This window comes from Anser anser (genome assembly GCF_964211835.1).
Source record: "Anser anser genome assembly, chromosome: 3".
Lineage (NCBI taxonomy): Eukaryota > Metazoa > Chordata > Aves > Anseriformes > Anatidae > Anser > Anser anser.
In genome coordinates, this window is record NC_139722.1 from 114,826,163 (window position 1) to 114,850,871 (window position 24,709).

At 35.8% G+C, this 24,709-nt stretch overlaps 1 protein-coding gene across 17 annotated transcripts in view; it reads right to left on the bottom strand.

Moving 5' to 3' along the window:
* Window positions 1–24,709, bottom strand: part of CCDC88A (coiled-coil domain containing 88A) — a 100,631-nt gene that overhangs the window by 44,005 nt on the left and 31,917 nt on the right. For all 17 annotated transcript variants that reach the window (XM_083832322.1, XM_083832319.1, XM_083832318.1 and 14 more), the window contains exons 4-11: window positions 20,121–20,229; window positions 13,618–13,687; window positions 10,222–10,280; window positions 8,528–8,611; window positions 7,888–8,028; window positions 6,521–6,690; window positions 3,055–3,136; window positions 521–679 (exon numbers count right to left, since the gene is read on the bottom strand). In XM_083832322.1, the coding sequence (XP_083688448.1) occupies window positions 521–679; window positions 3,055–3,136; window positions 6,521–6,690; window positions 7,888–8,028; window positions 8,528–8,611; window positions 10,222–10,280; window positions 13,618–13,687; window positions 20,121–20,229 (874 nt within the window). The remainder of the gene's footprint in view (window positions 1–520; window positions 680–3,054; window positions 3,137–6,520; window positions 6,691–7,887; window positions 8,029–8,527; window positions 8,612–10,221; window positions 10,281–13,617; window positions 13,688–20,120; window positions 20,230–24,709) is intronic.

Here is a 24,709-nt window from a genome sequence, read left to right on the forward strand (position 1 = left end):
TGCCTAATAAACCCTGCATGTTGATGATTTCTTAACTAATTCATGACAAATTTAACAATCTCCTGTCTGGTGTCAATGCGCTTATCCATAGAATGTTGTCATTCTATACTCATTTAGCATTTGCTGAGCCACTATTTCTTGAACACTTTATTTAGAAATCTGCCTTTTGTGAGAAGACTTACAGAAGAGAAAAGAACTATTACAGTTACAGTATATTGTTAATCAACTCCCTCTCTGGCTTCCTCATCACATAGTATATATCCTAAACCAAGGTTCTCCGATTGGTCTTGCCAGCTTAGAGTTATGGTGAATACGGCTGACTTCAAATGAAACTGCCTGGGATTAGACACAGGGGTCTTATGTAAAAACTGTAATTTATGATAAAGACTGATTATTTACATATCCCAGAGTAAGAAGCTATGATACTGTTTCCATGTCCCAATGTTTAAGTCATCAAAATAACTTTAAAAAAGCCACAGTAAACAAAAATTATGGCTATTCAGTATTTTCCATAATATACCTCCACTCTAGCTTTGTAGAATTCAATATCATGCAGCCTCTCTTTATACCGGCTGACTTCACTTTCAAGCTTGTCGACTCGAATTGCCTTCTCACGAAGAGCATCTAATTCATCTCTATACACTCTGGCAGAACGGGCCTCGGAGAGTAAATTCATGTTCTAGAAAACATAGAAATTAAAGAAGAGTATTAAATCCCATGAACATTTTCTCCATCCTCACTGATACACAGTTAGATCCTCTACCTCTTCTCAATACCTAAAAATGTTTAAAATAGCACTGCTGTGGTCACAGAAATATACAAGCATACAATCCTGAAAATCCTTTGAAGATTTTGATAAAGATCACAGACTTGACTGCTATTATTTTCTAACTACCACTCTGCACGTGTACTAGAAGTATATAAGCACAGAGTATGTTTTTACTTTAAATGTATTACATTAAGAACTAATATTCTTAATGTATCTTGCATGAAAAAGACTTTCATCATAGCAATTGACTTTTACCACAGTGACTTCATAATACAAAAGTATCAGTATCTCTTGAGTACTGACTACAGGCTACTAAAGCAAAGCAGGATTTCAAAAGTCCATAAAAAATTAGGTAAAAAAAAAAATCACCTTTGGTAAATAATGTTATAACAATCAACTGTTATTAAGATTTAATCTTTGTAAGTCTAAATCTCTGGAATATTTCTCTATGAAAACAGAGAAAAATACTTGAGTCCAGAAGTGTTATTTTCTGTGACCATTGTCTACACACATAAACAATAAGATATGTTACCAAGCTGAGGTTCACTGACATCCCAGTGAGGTCATTTGCTATTTTTAATTTGTACATAATTTAGGAATTCAGCCACAGAATGTTCCTACAAATGTTTTTCTCATTGAAAGGAAGATGACCATTTCTGACTTCCTGTTCAAACCTCAGGTTCCTGCACAGAGAAATTCTAATCTCTAGTTGCTCAATAATTAAAGACTAGTATTGACCAGCAACCTGGATGAATATTTATTTGTCAAAATAAACATCACTGGCTAACTACAACTGCAGTGTGTTTATCCAACTTGTTAAAAACGTTCTAGCTAGTACTTCATATAGGCAATTCACAATACAGGCAATGGTGAAAACAAATGCAAAACATTCACTTTTCACATAAGCTCTCCAAATACTATGATGTCTGCTTCAGAACACACACCACAAAAAGAGAAATAAAATGTTAAGTTTTGCTACTTCATGCATTTATCACAGCTGCATAAGCAGCTGTGACTGGTCTTTGCTTCCATTTAGAAGCACTGAGGAAATGGCAAAACAAAACAAACAAAAAAATAACCCACCAAAAATATTGATAAAACTAAGCTTCATGTCTTATTGAAATGCTCTTCTGCAAAGCATCTTCCCCCCTCCATTTCAAATTCAGAGGCATTTTTAGGAAATAAAGAACAAGCTCAGACAAGAGTCTACAATCAATATGAAGTCCTTTCCTATTTCTCTTGTCCCTCTTTTTTGAGAAATGTCTTTCAGAGTTTTTCAGACTCACAGTATGAGGTCACTGCTGAAGACATCAGACCTCCTAATAAATGAGCTGCTTTAGCCATCTGATTGTTTTTCAAGCACCTGTTCCTCACTATCTAACACAACATAAATGTTGACAGTATAAACACTAGCTGCAAAATGCAAGCTTTTACATTTTAATGCGGGAAAGAGCATTTCAAGCTTCTAGAAAAGTGTACTCTTTTCCTATCTGAACAAATTATTTAACATTAGTCCTGAAAGTCTTCATTATCAAACAACTGCAACTCATTTTGAGGGAGCTCCGTGAAGGAAAAAACAATTGCTGTGAAGTCATCAGCTGAAAAAAAAAGAATACTGGACAGTACACGCCGAAGGATAATGTGGCTGCTTCATTATTTCAATAGGGAGTAATGCAGAGGGGTATCATAACTTAATTCTGAGAAAGGTATGTTAAAAAAAAAAAAAACAATTTAGAGGCTGCACCAAGATAATACATTTCCAAGAATATTGTACTGGTCTTTTTCAAGGAGAGGTATATATACTTTCGTAAATTTCAGAACATTTCTTTAACAGTTTAAATTATCAACTGATCCCCAATAATTATATAAACACAACAGCCTAAGAAAAAGTGAATCATGCTCTCCCTCATTATCTACACAGATTCAAAGTATAAAGGAAAACAGCCAAAATTTGAGTGGATTGTTTTTAAGAAAAAGTCTGCACATGTACACTTACAGGATATGGTGGTGACAAGCATCTTGAACATGGAAATAAAAAAAAGTTAGAGAAGAAACAGTAACCTAATTCAGAATTTTCTACCAGCATACTAGTCTAAATAAATTTGTAAATTATACAAGTTCATATTCAGAGTATAAGAAACAAAATATATTTTTAAAAAGCATGAAAATTACTTCCTAATACCATGATAAAAGAAACAAACAAATAATATTGTTCCGGTAGTGGCAATTTTTTTAGCCCGTCTTTTTTTTTAAAAAAACAAACAATAGATTTACAAAGCCCATACCTCCTGCTGAAGTCTCTTTAGTTCAGCTTCCATCTGTTCAAGTTCTTGTTTACAGTCAAGCAACTGCTCAGTCTTTTCCTCACTGAAAAAATATAAAACCCAGTTAAACATGACTGCAAAACTTCCTAATTATCACCTTGTTTGAGAACAAGATACTGGATTAAATAAAGGAAGTCTCAATGAATATTAGTATCTCATGGACATCAGAGTGTAACACGCTTAGGCATGCATTATGCTTCAGGTATTCTCCAGGTTATAGCCTATATCTAATCTTTTTAATTCAGACAGATTTTCTGTAGTTGTTTAAATTGTTCACTATTTCTTACTAATGCAATTATTTTTGTGATAAGGAATATTTTTGTTTAAAATAAAAAGCAGGACAATACACATGAGCGTGCACCAGGAGATTCCAGAAGTAAACTCAGAATAACTTCAAAATACATATTCAAACAGTCCAAATATTTTCTAGCAGCACCACAATGACCACCACGCCACAGATGAGGTAAATCAATCCAGTTTTAAAAAGCACTTTTATACTTCCAGGTGTTTTTTGTTTGTTTGTTTGTAAAGAAAAGAACTAAGCTTTTCAGGTGCCTTTACTCACTGAAAAGAGATATTGCTCAATAACCTGATTTTATGAAAAGCAGCCTCTTATATAATGAACTTTAGTTTTATGGAAACAACGCAGTGTTTGGACTCATATTCTTAACTTCCAGCTAATGCTAATTTCTCAATGCTCAGAAAATGAGTTATTTAAATGAGTAAATGCAAGAGAAATATTTAATTATCTCAAAGACAGAATACGTAATATTCAATATTACAGATGTAGAAAATACAGAAATACAAAATAAAGAAGTAGAAAAGGGGGAAGTAAGAATTTAGTAGGCTGAAATGTATAATACAATCTAGAAGTATTCCTGTCAAAAAAAAACCACACTCATTTTAAACAAAACTGAAACAATCTGGCTTAGAAAAACAAGTCAGTCTCACAGTGAATGACCTTTTTGCAATGACGCATTATTTCAAAAAGGTCTTTGACAGCCTATAGGTATGCAGAGGTTCATCTATATATATAGCTCACTGACTGCAACATCAGTGTCCACAGCAGTTATCAAAGCTCTTCCTCTACATGGGTGTTCAGAAACCATACGGAAATATAAATGCATTCTGTATTACCTTAGGTTACTATAGCTTTACTATTAACATTCATGGTTCAGTATTATTGTTTTATATCAAAAACCACAGGACTTAATATAGAAAATTAGCTGTGTTAACTTCTAATCCTGGAATTTCTAGATCACAAGCCTCAAATCACTCTTTGCATCCAAACATTGGTATATGGCATCACAAAGAAAAATAATTTTTACAGATCTTTTGTATGAAATTGTATTAGCTACAGTGCATATTAAACCAGATAGGAAGGTTCACTGCCAAAATGATGTTACAAATAAATTTTAAGCTGACTATTTTTCAACTCTGGAATGAACCTATTTTTAAATGTATCAACAACACTTAATAGCAAATGCTACAGACAGAATTTAATTTACCAAAGTCTAGTATTTTAAATGTACTGCTACGCATAAAAGAAATTTATTTACGAATTGAATTCAAATAGAGTGCAAAATGTGAAATGTTCCGAGCCATCACTGTTGCCCTAATTGCATGCTTCAGCTACAGACTAGAGAGGATTGTACTAAATTATACAGAACATAACAGTGTTCACTGTTTAGGCTATCTATTAACTGTCAATCAAACTAATAACAGCAATTTTTTCACTAATTTTCTTGGTGCAGCTGTTTATAGAATATCCTGGGCGGGCTCATTTCAGTAGACACATAATAATACAGACATCAGGGGGAAAGAAAAAAAGCTATATCTTTTTGTCCTCTATTCTTCATAAAAACCAAGATGTAGTGGGGGAAGGGGATTCTCTGATTAAATCAGCCAGATACTTCATCCAGCCAGCTAGAGATTATCTGATCAACAAACTCTGATAAGGGCAGACTGATGAGCTGGTAATTTTAACTTATGTTACTTTCAACTCTTAATTTAATTTTACCTGTCTTGTCTCCCCACTAGATATACTGGATTAAAAATATCTAATTAGGCTGTTTCCATTCTATATAAGTTACTTACATACATATTAAGACTCTTCAAATTTAGCTTCTGTAATTTTAAGTTCAAACTGCACCTTTCATTCTAGTAAAAAAAAATTTTACATATTGCTATACGGAAAATCAAATTCACCCACTCTCCTACTATTATTTTTCTCTTTAATTAACTCTTCCCAATAGCTCAGGTTTGTTCCTAGATTCTAAGGACCCTGAATCTGTTTTCTTCATAAAACAGAAGGAATAAGGAGGTTTTAATTAGAATATGAAAACAAGGAAACAGATCTTTGTTACAGTGGGACTGATTTTTCTCAGTACTTGGACTAGGTGAAGGAAGGCGAAACATAACCCCTTAGCTAAAGGGTCACCACCAGAGGGAGAAGGCAGCACTCCCTAACTGGATGAACCTAGCATGCTGGAAACTAAGAAACTATCTAACCCCATCTATAACATTTACTCACATGGCAATTTACATCCTCCATTGCCATAAATAACCACCTCCTGACATTGAACTCAAAGCTTGTTCCACTGTTCAGGTTTGCAGTGGGTAAAGAGATTTAGTAGAATTAGGTTTGCTTCATCTTCTTCGTAGAGTGGCATGCCAGACCCAAGTAAGGAACAGTTATTGAGAGGCATGAAAAAAAGGGTTGTGCAGACAACCACAGAAAAAGTTCCACAAAGAAATGAAGAGAGTAGAGACTGAAAATTATTCTAATGAGTGATTTTTTCCAATCTGCAACAAATTAAAATGTTTCATAAAAGATGAATGAATCAGGTGAGTATTTCTTACTATGTTTCCAAAAACAAACAGGTAACTTATTTATGCTACAAACAAGGAATCACTACAACACTATCTCCTTTTAAGTATGATGTTTTTGCTACTATTCCTTGAGCGATCAAGGACACAGCTCTTACTTTCAGTTCTTACCAGCCTGCCCCCTAAAATATCCTTGCAAAAATACTCTCTTAAAAAACATATATGAGTACAGGTACATTAAAGCCACAGTCAGACACACATTACTGATCCAGAAGAACAGAGGAGGCACACAGAACTTGTCTCTGGAACAGTATGGATACAATGTGTAAAAGAAAAAGGCAACACTGCATTAGATTAGTTGTGCATTGTTAAGATGCACTCAGATGAAAAGCTGCATTTGTCACGGTGGTCCACAAAAGAGCTTACACGCTAGAAATACACATTGTGGGGTGCAAGAACTTAAAAAGGCATTCTAAACTGTAATTTAACATTTAAAAAAATGAAGTATTTGTTTGTAGATCATTACTGTTGCATGACATCAGAAGCATTTTAAAACTCTACAACTCTCAACACACATCTGCAGCCTACATGTACTCACAGCTCTTGTCTAAGCCTTCTTATCTTTGCTTTGGCATCTGCTAGCTCTACTGACAGGTGCTGCCTGCTTTCGGTGCGTTTCATGCCAGGAGATCCACAAGGTGACTGTGCTGCTGATGCATGAGGTAGAAAACGGAGAGAGTCCCGTTCTTCTGAGAGTTCTATGATAGTCTAATAAAGTAAAATATTAAAAGAAAAATAAGAGTTCTGCAATAGAAGAAGTTAGAAGTCCTACATACACCTCTGTACCTAAAGTAAGTCTTATACATTCACAGCTATTTAACAGTACAATTGGGGTATTCTTAAACTAATCAAATTTGGATTTAAGTCCACAAAAATTATCAGTGCCCAGAATGGACTGGGCAATGAAATGGCAGGTATTCCTTGAAAAAATACCAATCTCTAAATAAAGAATAAACATAAATGTCTAAAGAAGCTGGTGTTATTCAGTGAGCAGCAGCATCCTTGCCAGCTGAATAAAGCATCAGACATATACGAGCATTCCTATTTGATCATATAAATAAAGGTGTTATCCTAAAATGAAGATCTCTTCTACAGTAAAGGTACGGGTGGGGTTTTGAGCAACCTGGTTTAGTGGGAGGTGTCCCTGCCCATGGCAGGGGGGTTGGAATTAGATGGTCTTTAAGGTCAGTTCCAATCCAAACCATTATGTGATTCTATGATTCTGTTTCTCCTTTGCTTTGCTAAAAATGATTACCACACATCCTCTCCCCTCATTTTTAAGTTTCTGTTTTACTGTGAACTGGACAGAGTTGGTAACTGACACAGAAGTATTTGGAATAATTGCAACACTAACATATACCCACGCTACCTACTGTGAGACAAATCTGGGACCCTGAAGATGATTCATAACTTGTACTTTTTAAAAAAATACACTTCCGTTTCTTGATTCTCAAACTGTACAATGACCGCTTCATGATAAGCTTGTAAAACCTCCCCTCCTAGAATGGATTCTGCTCCAGTTCACTCCAAGTTGTATGATACAGTAACACAACAGGCATCTCTCAGTGACCGGCATGCAAACAGATAGGTTACTGATTCATGGAGTTTTCAGCTGCTACAACTCTGGATTTTCTGTTTATAACCACACCTGAATGTTATTTGAAGGTGTTTCAAACTCTGTTTATATGACAAAGATCATCTGCTACTATCTCTTCTAGTCTGTCACAGCATTCAACAGTCAGTATGCACACTGTAACCACCTGAAAAATCTTTTTGGCAGTAAGGAGTCCTCGTTTAAATACAATAATGGAGTATACATTGATTTATTAGTTCTAAAAATAGTAGCTTTATCATTTTCGTAAGTCATTTCTTGTATTTCACTTAAGCAATAAAGCACATCTGTACCTCTGAGTGCTTATCTCTTTCATCTATAAGTCTTTTCAAATGTAATGCCATGTTTTTCAAGAGAGGTTCAACATATTCTTGTGTCAATACAATGACCTCCATCCACTGCAGATCAAACACATTTTCTTGATTATGAGTTACCTGCACAAAACAAAGTGGAAGAGAAAAAGCATCCTCTTTAAAACTCTACGGGTTAAATTCCCAGACAAGGTATGGAAAAAAAATTAAGAAGCTATTCTATTACATTTAGTTTATCTACATGAAAGCAGTAATTGTACTTCTGGCAAAATAAAAAGCAAAAGGTGACCATAACATACTGCATACATGAGATTAGAATTGTATTTTATATATAACTTGCACATGAAATTTTCACTAACCTAAGTTTGCTGTAGTTTTAAGAATTTCTTGGAGCACTATACTTGCTCCTTACTACTGCTTTAACAATGTAACCTGAAAGAAATTGGTCATGAAATCTTTTTCTGAATCAAGTTAAAATAAGGGCATTTTTTGCTTACTAAAAACAACAGATATATAAATCACGTGTTTAATTTACCCGTTTTTGAACAAGTGCAATTAACCTGCTTACAACACAGTAATCTACCTCTAAAAAAAATAGAAAAGCACAAAAATAACAATATACCTCTTGAATATGGGCTGCAACAGCTGCTCTCGTGTCAAAATCCAGACATTGGATACTTTCAATGAATTCCTCTTTTTTCTGACACTAAAAATTAATATACATCTATTACACATACACACACACACATATAAAATGACAAGTGGTTTCATTCTTCATTTGCATTTCTAAGAGCTAAATATAATAAACTGAAATTTCAATAATGACATTACTGAATTATTATCCAATAATTTTCTTGAACAATAAAAACTTGGTTTATGCCATGTTGTAGTAGTTATGATAACTTTCAACATGATAAAGAAAAAACAGCTACTGAAATGGTGGCCAGGAAGAAGTTTCTTAAAATAGCTACTTGTTCAAATTTTATAACAAGGTGTTCCGCAAATATTTTTTCCAGTGACCTCCTTTAATACTCACGTCACTTATCTAAGTTGTTAAGAATGTATGACTGATCTATTTTTCATTTTAATTAGCTGAATGGTACCAACCTTCCTAACAAGAACAGCAGTCCATCAGAAAAGTTTATTAAATATGTGATCATAGGAACAGAGTATCTCAGACAAATTTCCACCTTGTCATCTATCCTGCGCTGCTCTTACTGTCACCTGTTCAATGCACAAAGCAGGTTCTCTCTCTCACTGAGAGATATAACCTACTTCCATGAACGAAGTGTATTACTCAGCTACTATGGGATAGCTCACTTACAAATTTACACCTTATCTGCCTTGTAGCCTACTCACTCACCAAGCCTACAAAAAAATGTATAACACAGATCCTCACACATAAGCAAATCTTCAAAGCCTAGGTTAGAGTTGTCTAGAAGGTAAAGGTTGCACGGTCATGACCTAATTTTAAACTTTAATTTTCTTTAGCAAAACAACACAGAGAGCCAATATTGGAAAGATTTACTTCCTTGCTTGACATGACACACCTGAGTAGTCTGACTAGAGACATTCATACAGTTAAGATGCATCCTCATACAGTAAAGATCACATACATACATCTCCTCCACACCTATGGGAACTAGCAATATGAGCAATGAACTTAAGAAGGTTGGTTTGGGTTCACAGTCCACGCCTCTTATTTTTGAAATCCTAAGCAAGCACACAATTATTGTGCAGGTTAGCATTATGGACTTGGAATTTGTTTACAAAGACTTAAGTGGGACCACTCCTACCTTAGGTCCTTAATCATCAATTTCAAAACAAATACAAAGCAACAGTAACCTCACCACAATACTCTAGCGCTAGACCTCAAAGGTCTTAAAACACACAACCATTCTCTCACTCATTCATCATGTTTACTTTATAAATTGAAGTCATTCACAAACTTTAAAGAAACAGAGTAGGCAGAATGAATTCAAACTGTTTCAGTAAGATAACAGTAAGACAATTCTTCGTTATTTTACTATTTTCTTCCTTTCTTTACAGTATCTGAGGTGAATTAACAACATTACAATTAATAAACGATCAGAAATCCTACAAAGTTTGCCATATTCATACAGTAAGACACAAGGGGTAGATGGTTGTAAGCCATTTTAACTGACAGAACATCCAGATTTTCAAGGAATACAATATTACCACTAGAGAAAGGAAGGTCACAGTTACATACAACCTCTGATACTAAAATAGTAAGATTGGAAGTCATTAACACTTAAACTATTCCAAACAAATGTAAACGTAATTATTTAAACTTACCTGAACCGCACACCCAAGTAGCAGCAGCAGCAGTTTTTTTATTTCTTCAGTACCTGGCTCTAAGTAAAGAACAAGAATAAAAAACAGTAGGTGTAATACAGCAATTTGAGAGTTTCTTCCTCTACCGCTCAGAAAACATCATTTCTTTCATCATTTTCACATAATTTATGTTAACCCAATTTAGAAAATAAAGACAAATAAAACCCCATCTTTCCATCTTTTGACTTAGTCCTTTTTGCCATTTAATTGCCAACTTTCAGTGCTTACAAATAGCTTAACATCCAGAACAGAAAAAGCAACATTTCAGCCCATCACACAGCAAAACTTGAGTGATATTTTCAGAAGTGTTATGGAGTGATATTTTCAGAAGTATTATGAATACCTGCAATCAAGTTTTCAACTGTAATCTCAGGTATTTCAAGATATGTGCAAGAGCGCTTAAATTATTTGCCGCCCTCAAGCTGTAATAGTTAAGTGACAGGTTGATTTAAATTATTTCATAAAGCTTTCTGAGATACTACATTGGATACTCATCTGCACATCTAAAAATGAAAATGTATTGCCGAATCTGGCCTTAAAGCATCCTAATCTCTTAAAAAAGCTTAAACCAAAGAACTCTATTTACAGGTTAGTAAAGATACATTTTACACTCAAAATATATTATAGCATGCCATAAAGCAAACACTTCAGGATGACAAAATAGCTCAGACTAGTTGGATTAAACTCTATAGGGTCATACATCATTTTGCATTACTGAAACATTAAACACTGTCCACTGAATTATCTATGAATAAAAGTATCTCACATCCTTTCTATGATATACTCTGAATTTCTTTATTTTGTTGTTAGCTAACAAGACAAAAGCTACGCTGCCACACATCATAATGCTGGGTTGGGCTAGAAATCTAACCCTTATTCCACACGAAACTTCTGCAACACAGCTGGTTTAACTACCACAGACAACAACAGATTGGCTCCAAATAAACGCTACAGTCAATGTCTAGGATGTAGTAAGGTATGCATACACATCCTTGAACCGGACCTAAGTTACTGAAATCCCATTTTTAAAGGGCTCAGTGATCACAGATGATCTCATATGATCATAAGGTGGTGATAATCTTTAAAAAAAAAAAACTTTAAAAAAACTTGATCAGAATCTTCTTTTTGAAATGTTGTCCTTTGATTTGATCCACTAGAGCATTTTGTAAGTGGTACAAATTTTAAATCCTTCTTAAAAAGTTACAGATATGAGGTAATCTTCATCAAAAGAGGAAATTAAAAAGAAATCAATAAAAAGCTAAAAAGATGCAAAACCCTTGAGAGACAGATGCTAAGCTTCTCCACCTTCAGCAGTTCTCTGTGCACTGTAATATTAAGAGCTTTCTCCAACACTGATTCAATCTGTTTCTTTTAGAGGAAGATATGTTTAATCCCAATGAAGAGGTAATGCTTACATTTTTCAAAATCAGAAGTTTGTCAAGTAGATATATGACTAAGAACACAAAGTCAAGTGGGAGATCATTAAGTAGATCATTTAGTAGACAAAATCTTAATCACTGCCAGAGAATCTACTTTTACTGTGGCAACTTGCCTTGATGCAGATTTAGAAAACAAGTCTCTCCAAAGGTCACTGACATTTGATTTTGCTACACTGTTCTGCCAAAAAAAAAAAAAATCCCGATAGGGATGAGGTCTTCTTCAAGTCAACCTGAAGGGCAGTCAACTTAAAAAGGGAAAACATTTTGGATGAAACCCGAAAGAATGATTCTACCTTCAGTTTCAGTTAAAACTCCATGATGAACTCTAGCAGGAATCTGAAACATCTTCTAGAATCTTGTCCCTATACCAGAATTCCTTACAATATGTGGGCTATACTACAGTAAAGTCCGTATTTTCACTCAAATACAGTAACTTTGCCAAAGGAAACAATACATGCACCAACAGAGATTCTAGCTACCAAACCCCAAAAGCTACAATAGATTTATCTGAGGTCCTAAAACAGGACGAAGCTTTCTTATTAAGAACTAAAGCACAGATTTTTATGCATACGTCCGAATACTAAATTCTTTGTGTTTTTGTAGTGCTTTTTTTTTTACTAAAATTTCCTACTATGATACACAATGTTAAGATGTATTTTGTCTCAGCATCTCAAAGAAAATAAGAAATTTCATTAAAAAAGAGCATTATAGCCTGTTTTTTTTTTTTTTTTAAGTCTGCTTTTCCACTACATCTGATTTCTAAGCAAATCCATGGATTATTTTGAAAACCTTAGGAAAGTCTGGAATCAAAATATAAAAGCTGTTGGAACACATGAGACCACACTCACACTCCTTGGTATATATGACAAATTACATTATCTACACACACACAAACTGAAAAGGCTGTGACTTTGGAAGCAAAAGCAGCAATAATCAAAAGCAGAAACTAAACGTCAAGTAAATTAAATCAAGATACCTACATAAACGGGATATATGCAGATGGGATATGGAAAGTATCAATGCTATGAACCCTGGAACTGAAAACTGAAGTAGCACAGATGGTTCTTCTTGTCGATGAGGAAAATACTGTCTCACGTACACTGATGCATGGCATATAAGACATATTTAAAAATAAAAAAATAAAAAATAAAAGCCAGGGGAAGCTACATAGCCTGTTAGAGTAGTTCCTAACCTCTTTGCTGAGGTGTTAGAACATCAGAAGTAGAACACCTGGGACATATTAGACCCAAGTAAATAAATTCTGCCCAATCCATAGTGGCTCCATGCAGGCCAGGTGTGTCTGCTCCGTGCTTCTGGAATTGAGAGCATGGTGCAGAGATTCCCAAGTGGCTGTGGATAGTCAGCTGGGTCCATACAGGCTAATTTTCTCGGTCTGAAAATTTCAACTCTCAGAGCTGGAAGCAAAGAAGGTGGGGGCATGGAGAAGACAGCATCAGTTCGGGGGAGAAAGTAAGAAGGTAACTGTAGTATTTTTCAGGTAATGATGCAAGAGAGTTTTGGGAAAAGAAACAAAGATTAGCTTTTGGACCAAGTGGGATGCACTGAACTGTCAATTTTTTCAAGGATAGCTTAGGTAAAGATAGTTGAAAATATACTAGCTGGGAATACATGAAACATACACTTTGTCCTATCAGTGACTAACTGGTTGCCAGGAAATGCACTTCATTTCAGTATGAATCCTAACGACAGCCAGTGCTGAGGTTTGGAAACAACAGATTTTTGTCAAGAAAGGACCTTTGGTGAGAATGAAGAAAATGTTACTCATTATTAAACCATTTGCTAAAAGCACATATACGATCTGTTGAAAGACTCAACCCTGTATGAAATATATTTCCAGTGAAATAATACAAATTATTATACTGATATCAATTTTCACCTTATTTAAAAATAAACTTACCAGAAAAAGGATTTCTGCCAATTATTAACACGTTTGGCAAAGACATCATGATCAACTGCTGCAAAGTCTCCTATAAAAGTTAATTAAAATATTATTTAAGTCATATGTATTGAACAAAAATAAACATCAAACACTAAACTGAAATTAGTATTACACGAGCGGTTTTAAATTACACAGTTCTTAACACACACATATTCAATACTTACTTATTTGGACTCCAAATAAAAAGCTTGCAAGTATGAATTACTTCTACTTGTTTTGCTGGTTTGCAAGATCATCTCAACATAGTGAAATCCTCTTGTGGTAAGGAGGTGGCTTACAGATCTTATGCCAACTAGATCCTGTGTCTTAGAATGCAGCAAAATTCCTTTAAATTACCAGCGTTTATGTTTCTCCAAATAGCTTACTGACAGATGTTTATTTTGTTTCCTTTAAGTTTCATTTATACAATGAATGATTAACTTCCTCTATTTCATGCCCATTGTCTCAATACCTGGATGTGAAAATTACAGCTTTTTTGATACATTTATGCTGTGACAATCCTGAAGGTACAAAAACCTATTTGCCTGATCAGGCAGAGTTTTAGTTTGTTAAGTCCCACACTCAAGCAGCAGCTTCGCCTATCTATTCTACAGATTATATCAATGGATAGTTACTGTCAGCCAGTAATGGCTGTAATCAGGTCAAATCCCCAGTCTAGACAGAACCTAATTCTTCTGAAGCAGAATAGTCTTCCTCCTGTTCCCAGATGTTTACTCACAGCAGATACCATCGTATCAGCAGCTCTGGAGTCATGCTTTTTGTTTTTTCACAGTGACAGACTTATTAATATCTAAAATGCTCATCTCCAAAAGCAATACTGAAGTTGGACTTGATGATGCTTCTGGGTCCCTTCCAACCCAGGATACTCTATGATTCTATGAATATTCTGGAACCAACACTGCTTTACATCCCAAAGACACACAACATGTGTTCTACAATGAATTTTAAGTGTAACAGTGTAACAATCAACATTAGAAAAATCTGTTTGTTTTACCTCAAATCTGTGGAAAGTATTAGCTATAGCTGTACTTCAAAGTTCTGACCAGTTAACATAGGACATACAACTGTCATCTAAATTGGTTAATACTAGACTGAAGATATGTACTCTCATTACACATGCCTAGGGCAAATTATAAAGAGTTAGGTAATAGCTTTGACTTACTCAAATATCACAAATTGCAACCAACCATGGCTCTTGTATTTCTGAGACCTTGATAAAGATCATTTTTAAATATCAAAAAAGTGAAGTGTACCACAGGAAGTTTAAATCAATAAAAAGCATATAAAATAAGGAATTTTGTGATATTTATAGCTACTACAAAAGAAAATTACATACTTTAAAAAGTGCAGGTTTTGTGGCTTTTCTGTTTCTTGTTTTTTCCTAGTAGCTCAAATAATTCCATGATGCTATTATAAAGCTATTTTTACTGTGAAACAGAGTACAAGAAGGGGTAACCAAAAAATGCGTCCTCTGTGGACTAATGAGATTATCACTTCTCTTCTTACTAATGATACCTCTACCTTGTTTCAAAGACATCTACCACCTTTTCTGTCACACGGTGTTAACTTCATCAGTGCAGTTGCTCTCAGTTTGTGTTTATTTTTGAAATAACTGCTTCTATTAAAAACCTGAAAAATGTTGGATATTGTGCATCTCAAAATCCATGCATCTCTTTTAACTGTTGGTTAATCTGCAAAAATAAAACTAAAATAAACTAAATAAACTATTTACAAATTCTGGCTTACTTCTACAAACTTTTAGAATTCATAAAATTTATTTTATTAAATTAAAAATTTATTTTATTAAAGACTGGTACATCATCTGTCAAATGAGGCTTATAGAGAGCCCATGGCAGTCATGGAAGAACACTGCATTAAACCCCTCAACCCCACCAAAACTTAAAGGGTATTTAGTTCTCCTGAATCAGTTGCTGAGAACAAGCCCACAGACTTCCAGTAAGTCAAAGCTATTACCTACCTAGCTCTGTGATGCTATAAAAGGCAGAGCAGCTGTAAAGAGCAGATGCAATTGTAATTACAGAGTAGAACAAAAACAACACAGGAACTAAAAATCTTTTATAACCTTATGTGAAATTTTAATTTTGAATGTTATGTTCTAACAATGTAGGTTTTTGGACAAGTACATTAACAGTAAGTCAATGAAGTATTTGCTATGTCAAGACATTTTCCACAGATGTTATAAAAACAAATGGAATAAACCAGCACAGATAATTTCACAGTAAAAATTTTTAAGAGTTTTAAAAGCTTTAATGCTAGAAGTTAAAATTCTTATATTCATTGATGTCTTACTCTAATATTCCAGACATTAACTAACCTTATATGCCAATACAGTGATTATTTCCCATTACTGTCAGATCTCAGGCATCCCGTTCAGAACATCCACCAAACAAGATGCCTGTTCAGACAGCTGCCTGAAGCGTTCAGGTACGAGGGGCGTTCAGGTACGAGGGAGGGCTCACGCCTCTGCCAAGGCATACTCCAGGCACCAAGAAGCCTCTCAGACTTGATTCCAAGGCATCCATTAAGCACAAGCTTCTCTGCCTTGGATAATTTCGCAGGTGACAGGACCTATAGTGACCCCTCTCTGAAGCTGTCTGCTACTCTGCCTTGCTAACCCATGCGTAGGCTGCAGGAAAACACCAGCTGCCAGGCTGCACTGAATTTGTGAGGAAATGAATCAACACACCCTTCAAATCCCAAACAAATCCCAGCATTAAACAACCTTCTTTCTGGAATTATCCCCATGACCTTGGAGCCAGGAAGCTTTACAACTGATCTATGTGGATATATGCAGATGGGAGTTTGAGGTACTGAGACTCCTGCTGAAGCCCACACCAATGCCTACTGCCACCCCAACAATACCTGGACAGATAGTCTGGAAAGCCATAAACTAGATATCTTAAGGGACCGTGTAATTTATTATCATCATTATTAATTATATGTTTTACATTTAAAACTAATGAAGAATTGACCCTCAAAAACAAAGAAATTTTAGCTGAGGAATAATATTCTAGGTTGACAGATACGATCCCTAAAAACAGAACTTAGAGTAAAATCTCCTTTATCATTTCAGTATTGTGTACACGTATTGATTACAGCCTTATTTGGAAATGATGAACCACAGGAGAAATTGGATATGACAACTATCCTCAGTACAGGATGAGAGGTACTGCTTTATCACATGTTCTTTTTAATTTAATCTTTGCTTCAGTTTCACACAAATTGAATGTGAACAAATGATTTGATTTACACACACTTAACGGGAACTGCCTGCTGTTTTGAGTAATAATAGAAGATGAGGCTAACAAAGAAAAGGGGATAATTTGACAGGTTCTCCTGGTCACCACTGCCTCCCTTCTGTGCCCAGATTTCAATGGTAACTTATCTTCCATGCATTAGTTACAGAATCAACTGAAATTTTAGAGTTTAATATTAAAAGTAGCACTTTAAGTCCAAATACTAGCTACAATGAACAGTAACTTCAAGCACTTAAATAAAATATATTCAAAAATAAATCAGAAAGGGAAGAGAATGAGATAAAAAGTAACACCTGAGAAAAAAAGTTTCTATCTCAGAAGAAAACATCAACCATAATAACAACCTTTTGTGCCAAATGGATTTACAGAGTGTATTCAAGAAACACTCTACTCAGTGAATGTTGTCATCAGACTATGTAATTGAATTAAAAATATAGTAATAACAAACATGAATTTGGGACAGAAACAAAGAACTCTGCAACAGCTTCATCTGGAAGGGATAGTGTAGAAATATACAGGGTACTGAAATACATATTCCTTCTCATATAATATAAAATATATTCCTTCTCACATGCACGTGTGTGTGCACGCATATATTTTATCAAGAGCACAGAAACTTAAAGTCAATTTTGCTTTTGCAAAATTAGTGAAATCAAACTACAGCTGACAAAAAAATAGTCTAAATATACAGAAGTACATAACACTACTGTAATAATTTTTTCTTTTCCTGCAGTTTTGATGTTGATGTTTTTTGTCTGATTTATTTTTTTAAAGCAGAGAGATACATTTATAACATACACCTGTAGATTGTAATATTCTCTATTACAACTGTAACTGTGTTGTAAATTTCAATGTACATTTCAATTTGTGTAATAACCAATTTCAGTTGTTTGTTTATATCCACACTGTACCACATCTGAGGACTGCTGGACCAGCACTCACAGGGCACAGATAATCCTGTGCTTGACAATGCCCAGCAGTCCTTTCAGCTCAGTTTCCTCCACAGATCCTTTCCGCACTTCCCCTGACACCTGCAGAGCTGCCTGCTACTCTCAGACTAGGAGCCCTGCACAGCTGTCGCCCACACTGAAGTTACAGGGCTACCAAGCTTCCTCACCACCTTCCCAGGAGCTGTGTACGAGCATATGCCAGTCCTTAAGGGGCAGGGGAAGCAGCATTTACCCATAAGCTTAATGCCCAAGCCAATGCCCATGCAGGTTCTCAACAGAGTGTCACTGTCAGATATTTTTGCAGACTTCGCCACTCCCTCCATGCAGGAGCCATTTGCTCATTACAAGGGCTGGAGCCACTGAGGGGCACACAGCACAGCAGTCCAGGCAGGGAAGATCTAGCACACCCCAAAACAGAGCAGTCACTGACTATAAAGAGATACTTGTCTGTTTTCCCGACTAAATAACAGAACAATGATGGTGAGAACACATCTAACACCAAATTCAGCTACTTGAAATGCAGGAAGTTATACGGGAACACCTTCCCCATGTTTTTAGCTCCTGCAACAACACCCAGCCCAGTGTACCAATTCTGAGAAGACCTACGAGACGATCAGACATGATTTGTCTTGCGAGCTATTGATCTCTGCATGGATAACTCCCTCTCCCTTGCCTACTCAAGACTCTAATCAAGGAAGCTGCTGTATGAGATCATGACAGGCAACCTCTGCAGGAATGAAATCCTGACTAGACTGCTCACAGCTGGACTAGCAAGGTTTTGTTTTCTTTTTTTTTTTTTTTAGCGTCACAGCTGGAGTGGCATACTTCTTGCTATCTTTCTTGTTGCCCCACCTTGCCCAGTTTCCCCTTCTTTAATCAACTGGCAAAGACTTCTCAAAACTAATCTGCTAGTACAACCCTAATCACAGGACAATCCTGTCCTACGGTGAGAGGCTAAGACTTGGGCAGTAAGTATCCTTCCTGAGAACCAGACTTGCAGGGACTGAGAAACACAAATGCCATGCTTCCATGGAACCCAGCAAAGATATCAAAATGAAGAATGGCCAGAAAGAAGGCAGCAGGACAGGCAGACTGCTCCACACAGCCATGTTCCCATGTGTGATGTTTGATCACAGAACAGACTGACTAGTGCCCCAGGATCCTGCCGCAAGAAGTGGCTAACAGGCCTCTACAATCTCTTAATGCTACAGCATCATACCAAGAAACAGATGAATACAAATGATCAATGGCTATATAACTACAGGCCATCTTTTTTCTCTCCAAACCAACCAACAACAATGCATAAAGCTACCTGCGTCACACAGCCATATATGAGTGAGCATCAATTCACCTGAAAAGCAAATATAAATTTGAAGAAATGTTCCAGTTTGGCTACTAAATGCCTTTACTCCTTCTAAAATGCCAGACCTGTGATATTTGTAAGTTCCCTCATTTGCACTGTGTGAAGGGGCATCTCCCAGGACTAGGAACCTGAGAAAACAGGGAGAGAAAGGGAGGAAAAAGTGCATGCAGTTCTGTATAGCTTGCACTTACACAGGAGAACTTGAACCATTAAAGGCATCATGACTGAATTTGACATTATTGAATAAGAACGCCTTTTCATAAAAAAAAAATAATGTAAATTATTTCTAACACAAAGGTTTGAAGCAACATTAAAAATCCTGAATCATGCAAAGATAAATTACCAAAACGGAAGCAGTTGTGCATTATACTGCTGCACTAGGACTGACTGATAATGTAAGGCCAAAGAAGCACAAGGAATGCTTTGTTTTCAAATAAAGATCATTCTTGTCACCATTGTATTTGTTGCACCTGTTAGGCAAAACACTAAGATGTGTTTGAAAATGACCACCATTAGGAAATGGACAAGCCTATGAGTACAAGCCAGCAGCATTTATACCCACATGCAGTAGCTGCCAAGAAAAGAATGATGCGAAGTAGAAAATGCCCAGTGGCTGGCCACTGCTGGAAACGTCAGCTGGGAATTCTCACTGTACAGTGGAGTTTTTAAGAACACACAGTATGTGTGTACACATGAGGAAGTACAGGCTCTGCCATGATGCACTGTTAGAAGCAGATCAAAGGAGATCAAACCAACAAATCATTGGGGGTGTTTCAAAACATTACTTTTATTACCTTAAAAGGTGTAACTGCAAAAAGTATACTTAGAAACAACTATAAGCAAAAGGTATTAGAAGAAACAATTACTGACCTGATAGTAAGTTTTTATTTGCTTCACCAAAATAGACAAATTCTGAATCCTTAGTGATGTATCGTTGTTGACTTTTTTATTTATCCTCTGATTAGCAGATTTTGGATTACTGCAAAAAAAAAAATAATAAAAAATTAAACACACTGAAAATTAATCTTTAAACCTCTCTATTTAACAAATGAGATAGTTAATGTGCGAGCATAACAACTTCTTGTTTTAGTTATCGTGACATTTTGTCCATACAAGTAAGTAAGGAATAGTGGAAGTGACTGCAGAGTCAATGTTTGTTCTGAAATGTATGTTCTGAAACGAGTCAGGTTAGCACCCTAATGTGTTCAGGCTAATAATGTAATGTGCAATTGGGAGCAACCATCACAGTTACAAGAGAATGTATATAAGATTATTTTTTTTTTTTGTCCGGACAGACACAGCTTTGCACTTCTCTACAAGCAGCCCCATCCCTGACGAATACAGAAAGCAGAACACAGCTGTAATGTAAATATTCCAGCACACATTACAGACATCAGTAATAATTATTGATGATGCAGACTATTATGAATAGCAGAATTTAGACTGGCTACATTAATGAATGTCTACACACTAACAAACTTTATGATGCTATTTTACTATCACAAGGCACAAAATCAGAATTAAGTTTTAACTTTTTCAAAAACGAGGAATATGAAATATATATGAAATACACTGGTTTATCTCTGTTTCAGATAGGAAATCGATCCCTTTTTCTTTCAAAAAGTTGTGAGGATCTTTGGAAATGCAAATAAGTCACCCTTTTTCAACACCTCACAACATACCATGTTGTTAAGCACATACCAGAGAGAGTAACAAACAGTCATTGTGATTTGTCAAAGAAAACAATGCAGAACCAGTGAAACTCCCCCACAACACCCTGTAAAAGGCTTAGAGAATTGCTAGGAGATGGCCAACGTGAAGTTTCTTAACTTTCACAAAGATACTCACTCAATACAGTTGCACAACTCAACTTACGGTATTTAATGATATCATTGCATTGTTTAATGATATTATTGCAAGATGAACGTGCAGTTAGCTGGAACACTGCACTCGAACACAAAACTACTAACTTCTCACTGTCAAACTGGAGGCGCCCGCAAGGGCGTGTGTCTGCTGGGTCTGGTTTTATTCAACATTGTCATTAATGACTTAGACAATGGAATACCAGAACTGCTATCGGCAAAAACCGGGAGAAACAAAAAACCAAAAACCTTCAAAGAACACTATGACAATTGAGCATGATCCTGATGAAGTGCAAAAGTGGTCTGACAGCAATTTAACAAAATTCAATAACGTATACAGGCGAAGGGTTATATTCAGGAATGAAATGCAGAAAGAGGAGTAACTTGCAATAAAACAAATTAGCTGAATAATGTTGTGAACAAAACCGAATACTAATGAAAAAGTTATAGATATTTTAAATACAAGTGAGGTAGTTATCTTATGCATAGTAGAGCTCATGCTTCAATTTCTACAGTTACACTTCAGGGAAGGTCTCTGTATGTTTTCACAGGTGATCACCTGGGTTCTGAGCAGCAACAGGTGCTCATCACAGGCCTGCCCTCCATTCCTTGGGTGTCCTGTATTGCCAGAGACAGGTATGCCTGTATTTGGGAAACGGGAAGTGCCTGCTGACATGTGTATCCTTCACACAGAGCAGTCCTGAAGAGCTCTTTCGGAGATGGAACGCAGCAGGTTACAGGTCTGCGTGAATCGTCCTGGCAGGACACGTAGGACCTGTAGCCTGAAAGCCAGGTTCTACTGATGCAAACCGAAGGCCGTGCAGAGTACACCAGAAAAAAAGACTATGCATCATACAGAATAGACATGTAGTTTATTTAAAGGAACTACACGTCTACAAGACTAAACCTGTAAGATCATCGATACACACGGGATCCATACAGATACTCAATTCAACTGTAGTATGTAAGTGTAAACAACCCCTCAAAAAGGGCTATTCCCCCTACTGCCCTGAAGATGATAGTATCATGATTTTAATGCAGCTGACCACTTCAATTGGTAGTTTCGTGTGTTCTTTGTACTAATACGTCTACAGGCAAAATTTACATATTTTTCATATAAATTTAAGTTACCTTATTTGCCTTTTAATGTTTTGCTTTTTCTTTTTGCCGTTTATAATATTTAAAGTATATATATTTGCTGTTTCTTCAGTTTATTGCTATCAAAACTTCCTGATTTGTGAGCATGAATGGAAATAACATTAAAACACTACTGCAAAGAGGAGCTGGATCACATTTAAAATGCACCTCCAACACAATCATTCTGAAAAACGACAGCAGTCTGCATAGCATTTACTTTCTTGTATATACAAATAGGAATCTACAAAAATTAGGCCACAGATTTTTACAGGGGTAATTGCTTCATTTGTAAATGTTCATCATCACATTCCATAAAAGGCTATAAACAATTAAAGTATGCTACAGAATATATTATCCAAAACTATGCTAAGATGTCACATTGGATTTATTAATTGAGTCAACCTGTAGCTGTAAAAAAACTAAACGAGCTAAAAATGATTATGCTTTGTGGATGTGCAGAGCTGAAATCCCTTCTAAACTGAATTCATTCAGATTTGTTAAAATCAGAAAAGAAAATCCAGGATAAATCCTTCTGACCTCATAGCATACAGAAATCAACTGAAGTCTCCTACTTCTGCATTGATACCTCCAAAAGGCCGATTTGGGGCTTTAATCTTCACCTTTAATCTTAATGACTATCGGATTATCTACAGGCTTTCCCATCATCTTCATCTGCATTTCTACAGCTGTACATTTTATCTGAATCTCCTATTTACAGCATCCAAAACAAAGGGCGCTAAAGTTTCCTGAATATCATAATAGTTTTTATTTTAGTACCAACATAAAAATAGCGTGCAACTGCACGAATTCAAATCATACATGACATAAAACCTCAGGCTATAGATTTTGTCATTTCAAAAGGTGTACTAGAAACTCTAGGCAGATCTTGTAAGAGCTAAAAATTTAGTATTTGCATAGTACTGCCAGTATGATGTTATTCAAACATTAATCTTTACACACTTTTAAGACAAATAAGTCATTTGTCTTAAAACAATCAGCAAAGTTATCTGTGTGGAGTAGGAAAAACATGAGCAATTAGAGCCCAAGATTTCTTAGGATACAAGCTCTTAGTTCCATGCCTGTGTCAATACTGCTATCTTCATGTGTTATTGTAAAACATTTCACTACCAGGACTTGAATACACCAAAGATATGGCACACGTGCTTTGTGCTTTATTGGATGATAAGAAAATACGTTTTTGAAACCAGAAGTCATAACATAGGCAAGATCAGGAATTACAGAGCGTTGTTATACCTGTACCTTGCTCCTGAATACAAGCATTTCTCCTCACAGTACAGAAACAAGGAACTCACATCTCTCACGTGATGCCCTATCAGACACTAATGGAACTGGAGCATTATTAGAATACCGTAGCTGGCACCTCGACAGCAGTACTACAAGAAATCATTCCTATCTTTCATCTTTTCCATCTCGATACTTGAAAATCCAAAAGCGTATGGATCAACTCTGACAAATTAAACATGAACAAAGATAATCAGAAATTCTGTGGCATTAGTCTTGTGTCAGCGTTAACGTTGGTATATGTCAAACATTTTTTGAGTTGTTAACTCACACACACTACCGCTGAAAGCAATGTGACATTCCTTTATTTCCACCAAATTACCTCATATACCTCTCTCCCTCTCTCTGATGTGATTCACATCCTCAGCTGTCAAGACCAACTCAATGGCTGACACATGCCTTACATTTTACAGAAATTACTGGGTTTTTTTATAAAAGGTGTACCATTTGGGGTCAAAATGTTTCATTCCTGTTTCTTAAAATGGAGAGCATGTAACTCAGGGTGTGTGTGGAGTGGTCTTTCTGGGGTAGGACATGAATCGCAAGAAACAGTTTACTGAGAGGTTGTTTTTATTTTTTCTGGGGAAACTTGGGCCACACGTGCTCTGGACTTGTATCTTCACTGCTGGAGAAAATTCACAGCTCAAGTATGTGATCCTCCGCTGGTGGATACAATCAACAATTAAAGTCCAAATGTCAACCTCAGGACAACCTGGTGCAACGAACAAATTTACTTAAATAATCTTCCGTTTTTTCAAAATATTGTGGCCCCAGTCCCAACAGAATCCCTCAAACCCAAGGTTTCTTTAACATTTTTAAGCAAAACTCTCAAACACGTTATGGTAAAAAGAACATTTTCAGTAGCTCTAAAGATCAATCCCTTGCTTTTGAGGATGGATAAAATTATGTTACTTAAATACACTGAAATACTACCACTATTAATCTCTGCCAATCATTTCAAATTAAATGCATAGCCTCAATAACTCACTTAACTAGCAGAAGTTTCAAAGTGTATTTCTTTGGTTGCTTTACCGTTTTGTAAAGATTGTCACATTAGGCCATTATTCTTCAAACAACAGAGATAAGTGTTCTTTGACACTCTCACTCAGTAAATGCTGGCAATGACTAATATGTATGACTGCTACTTGGAAAAGGTTG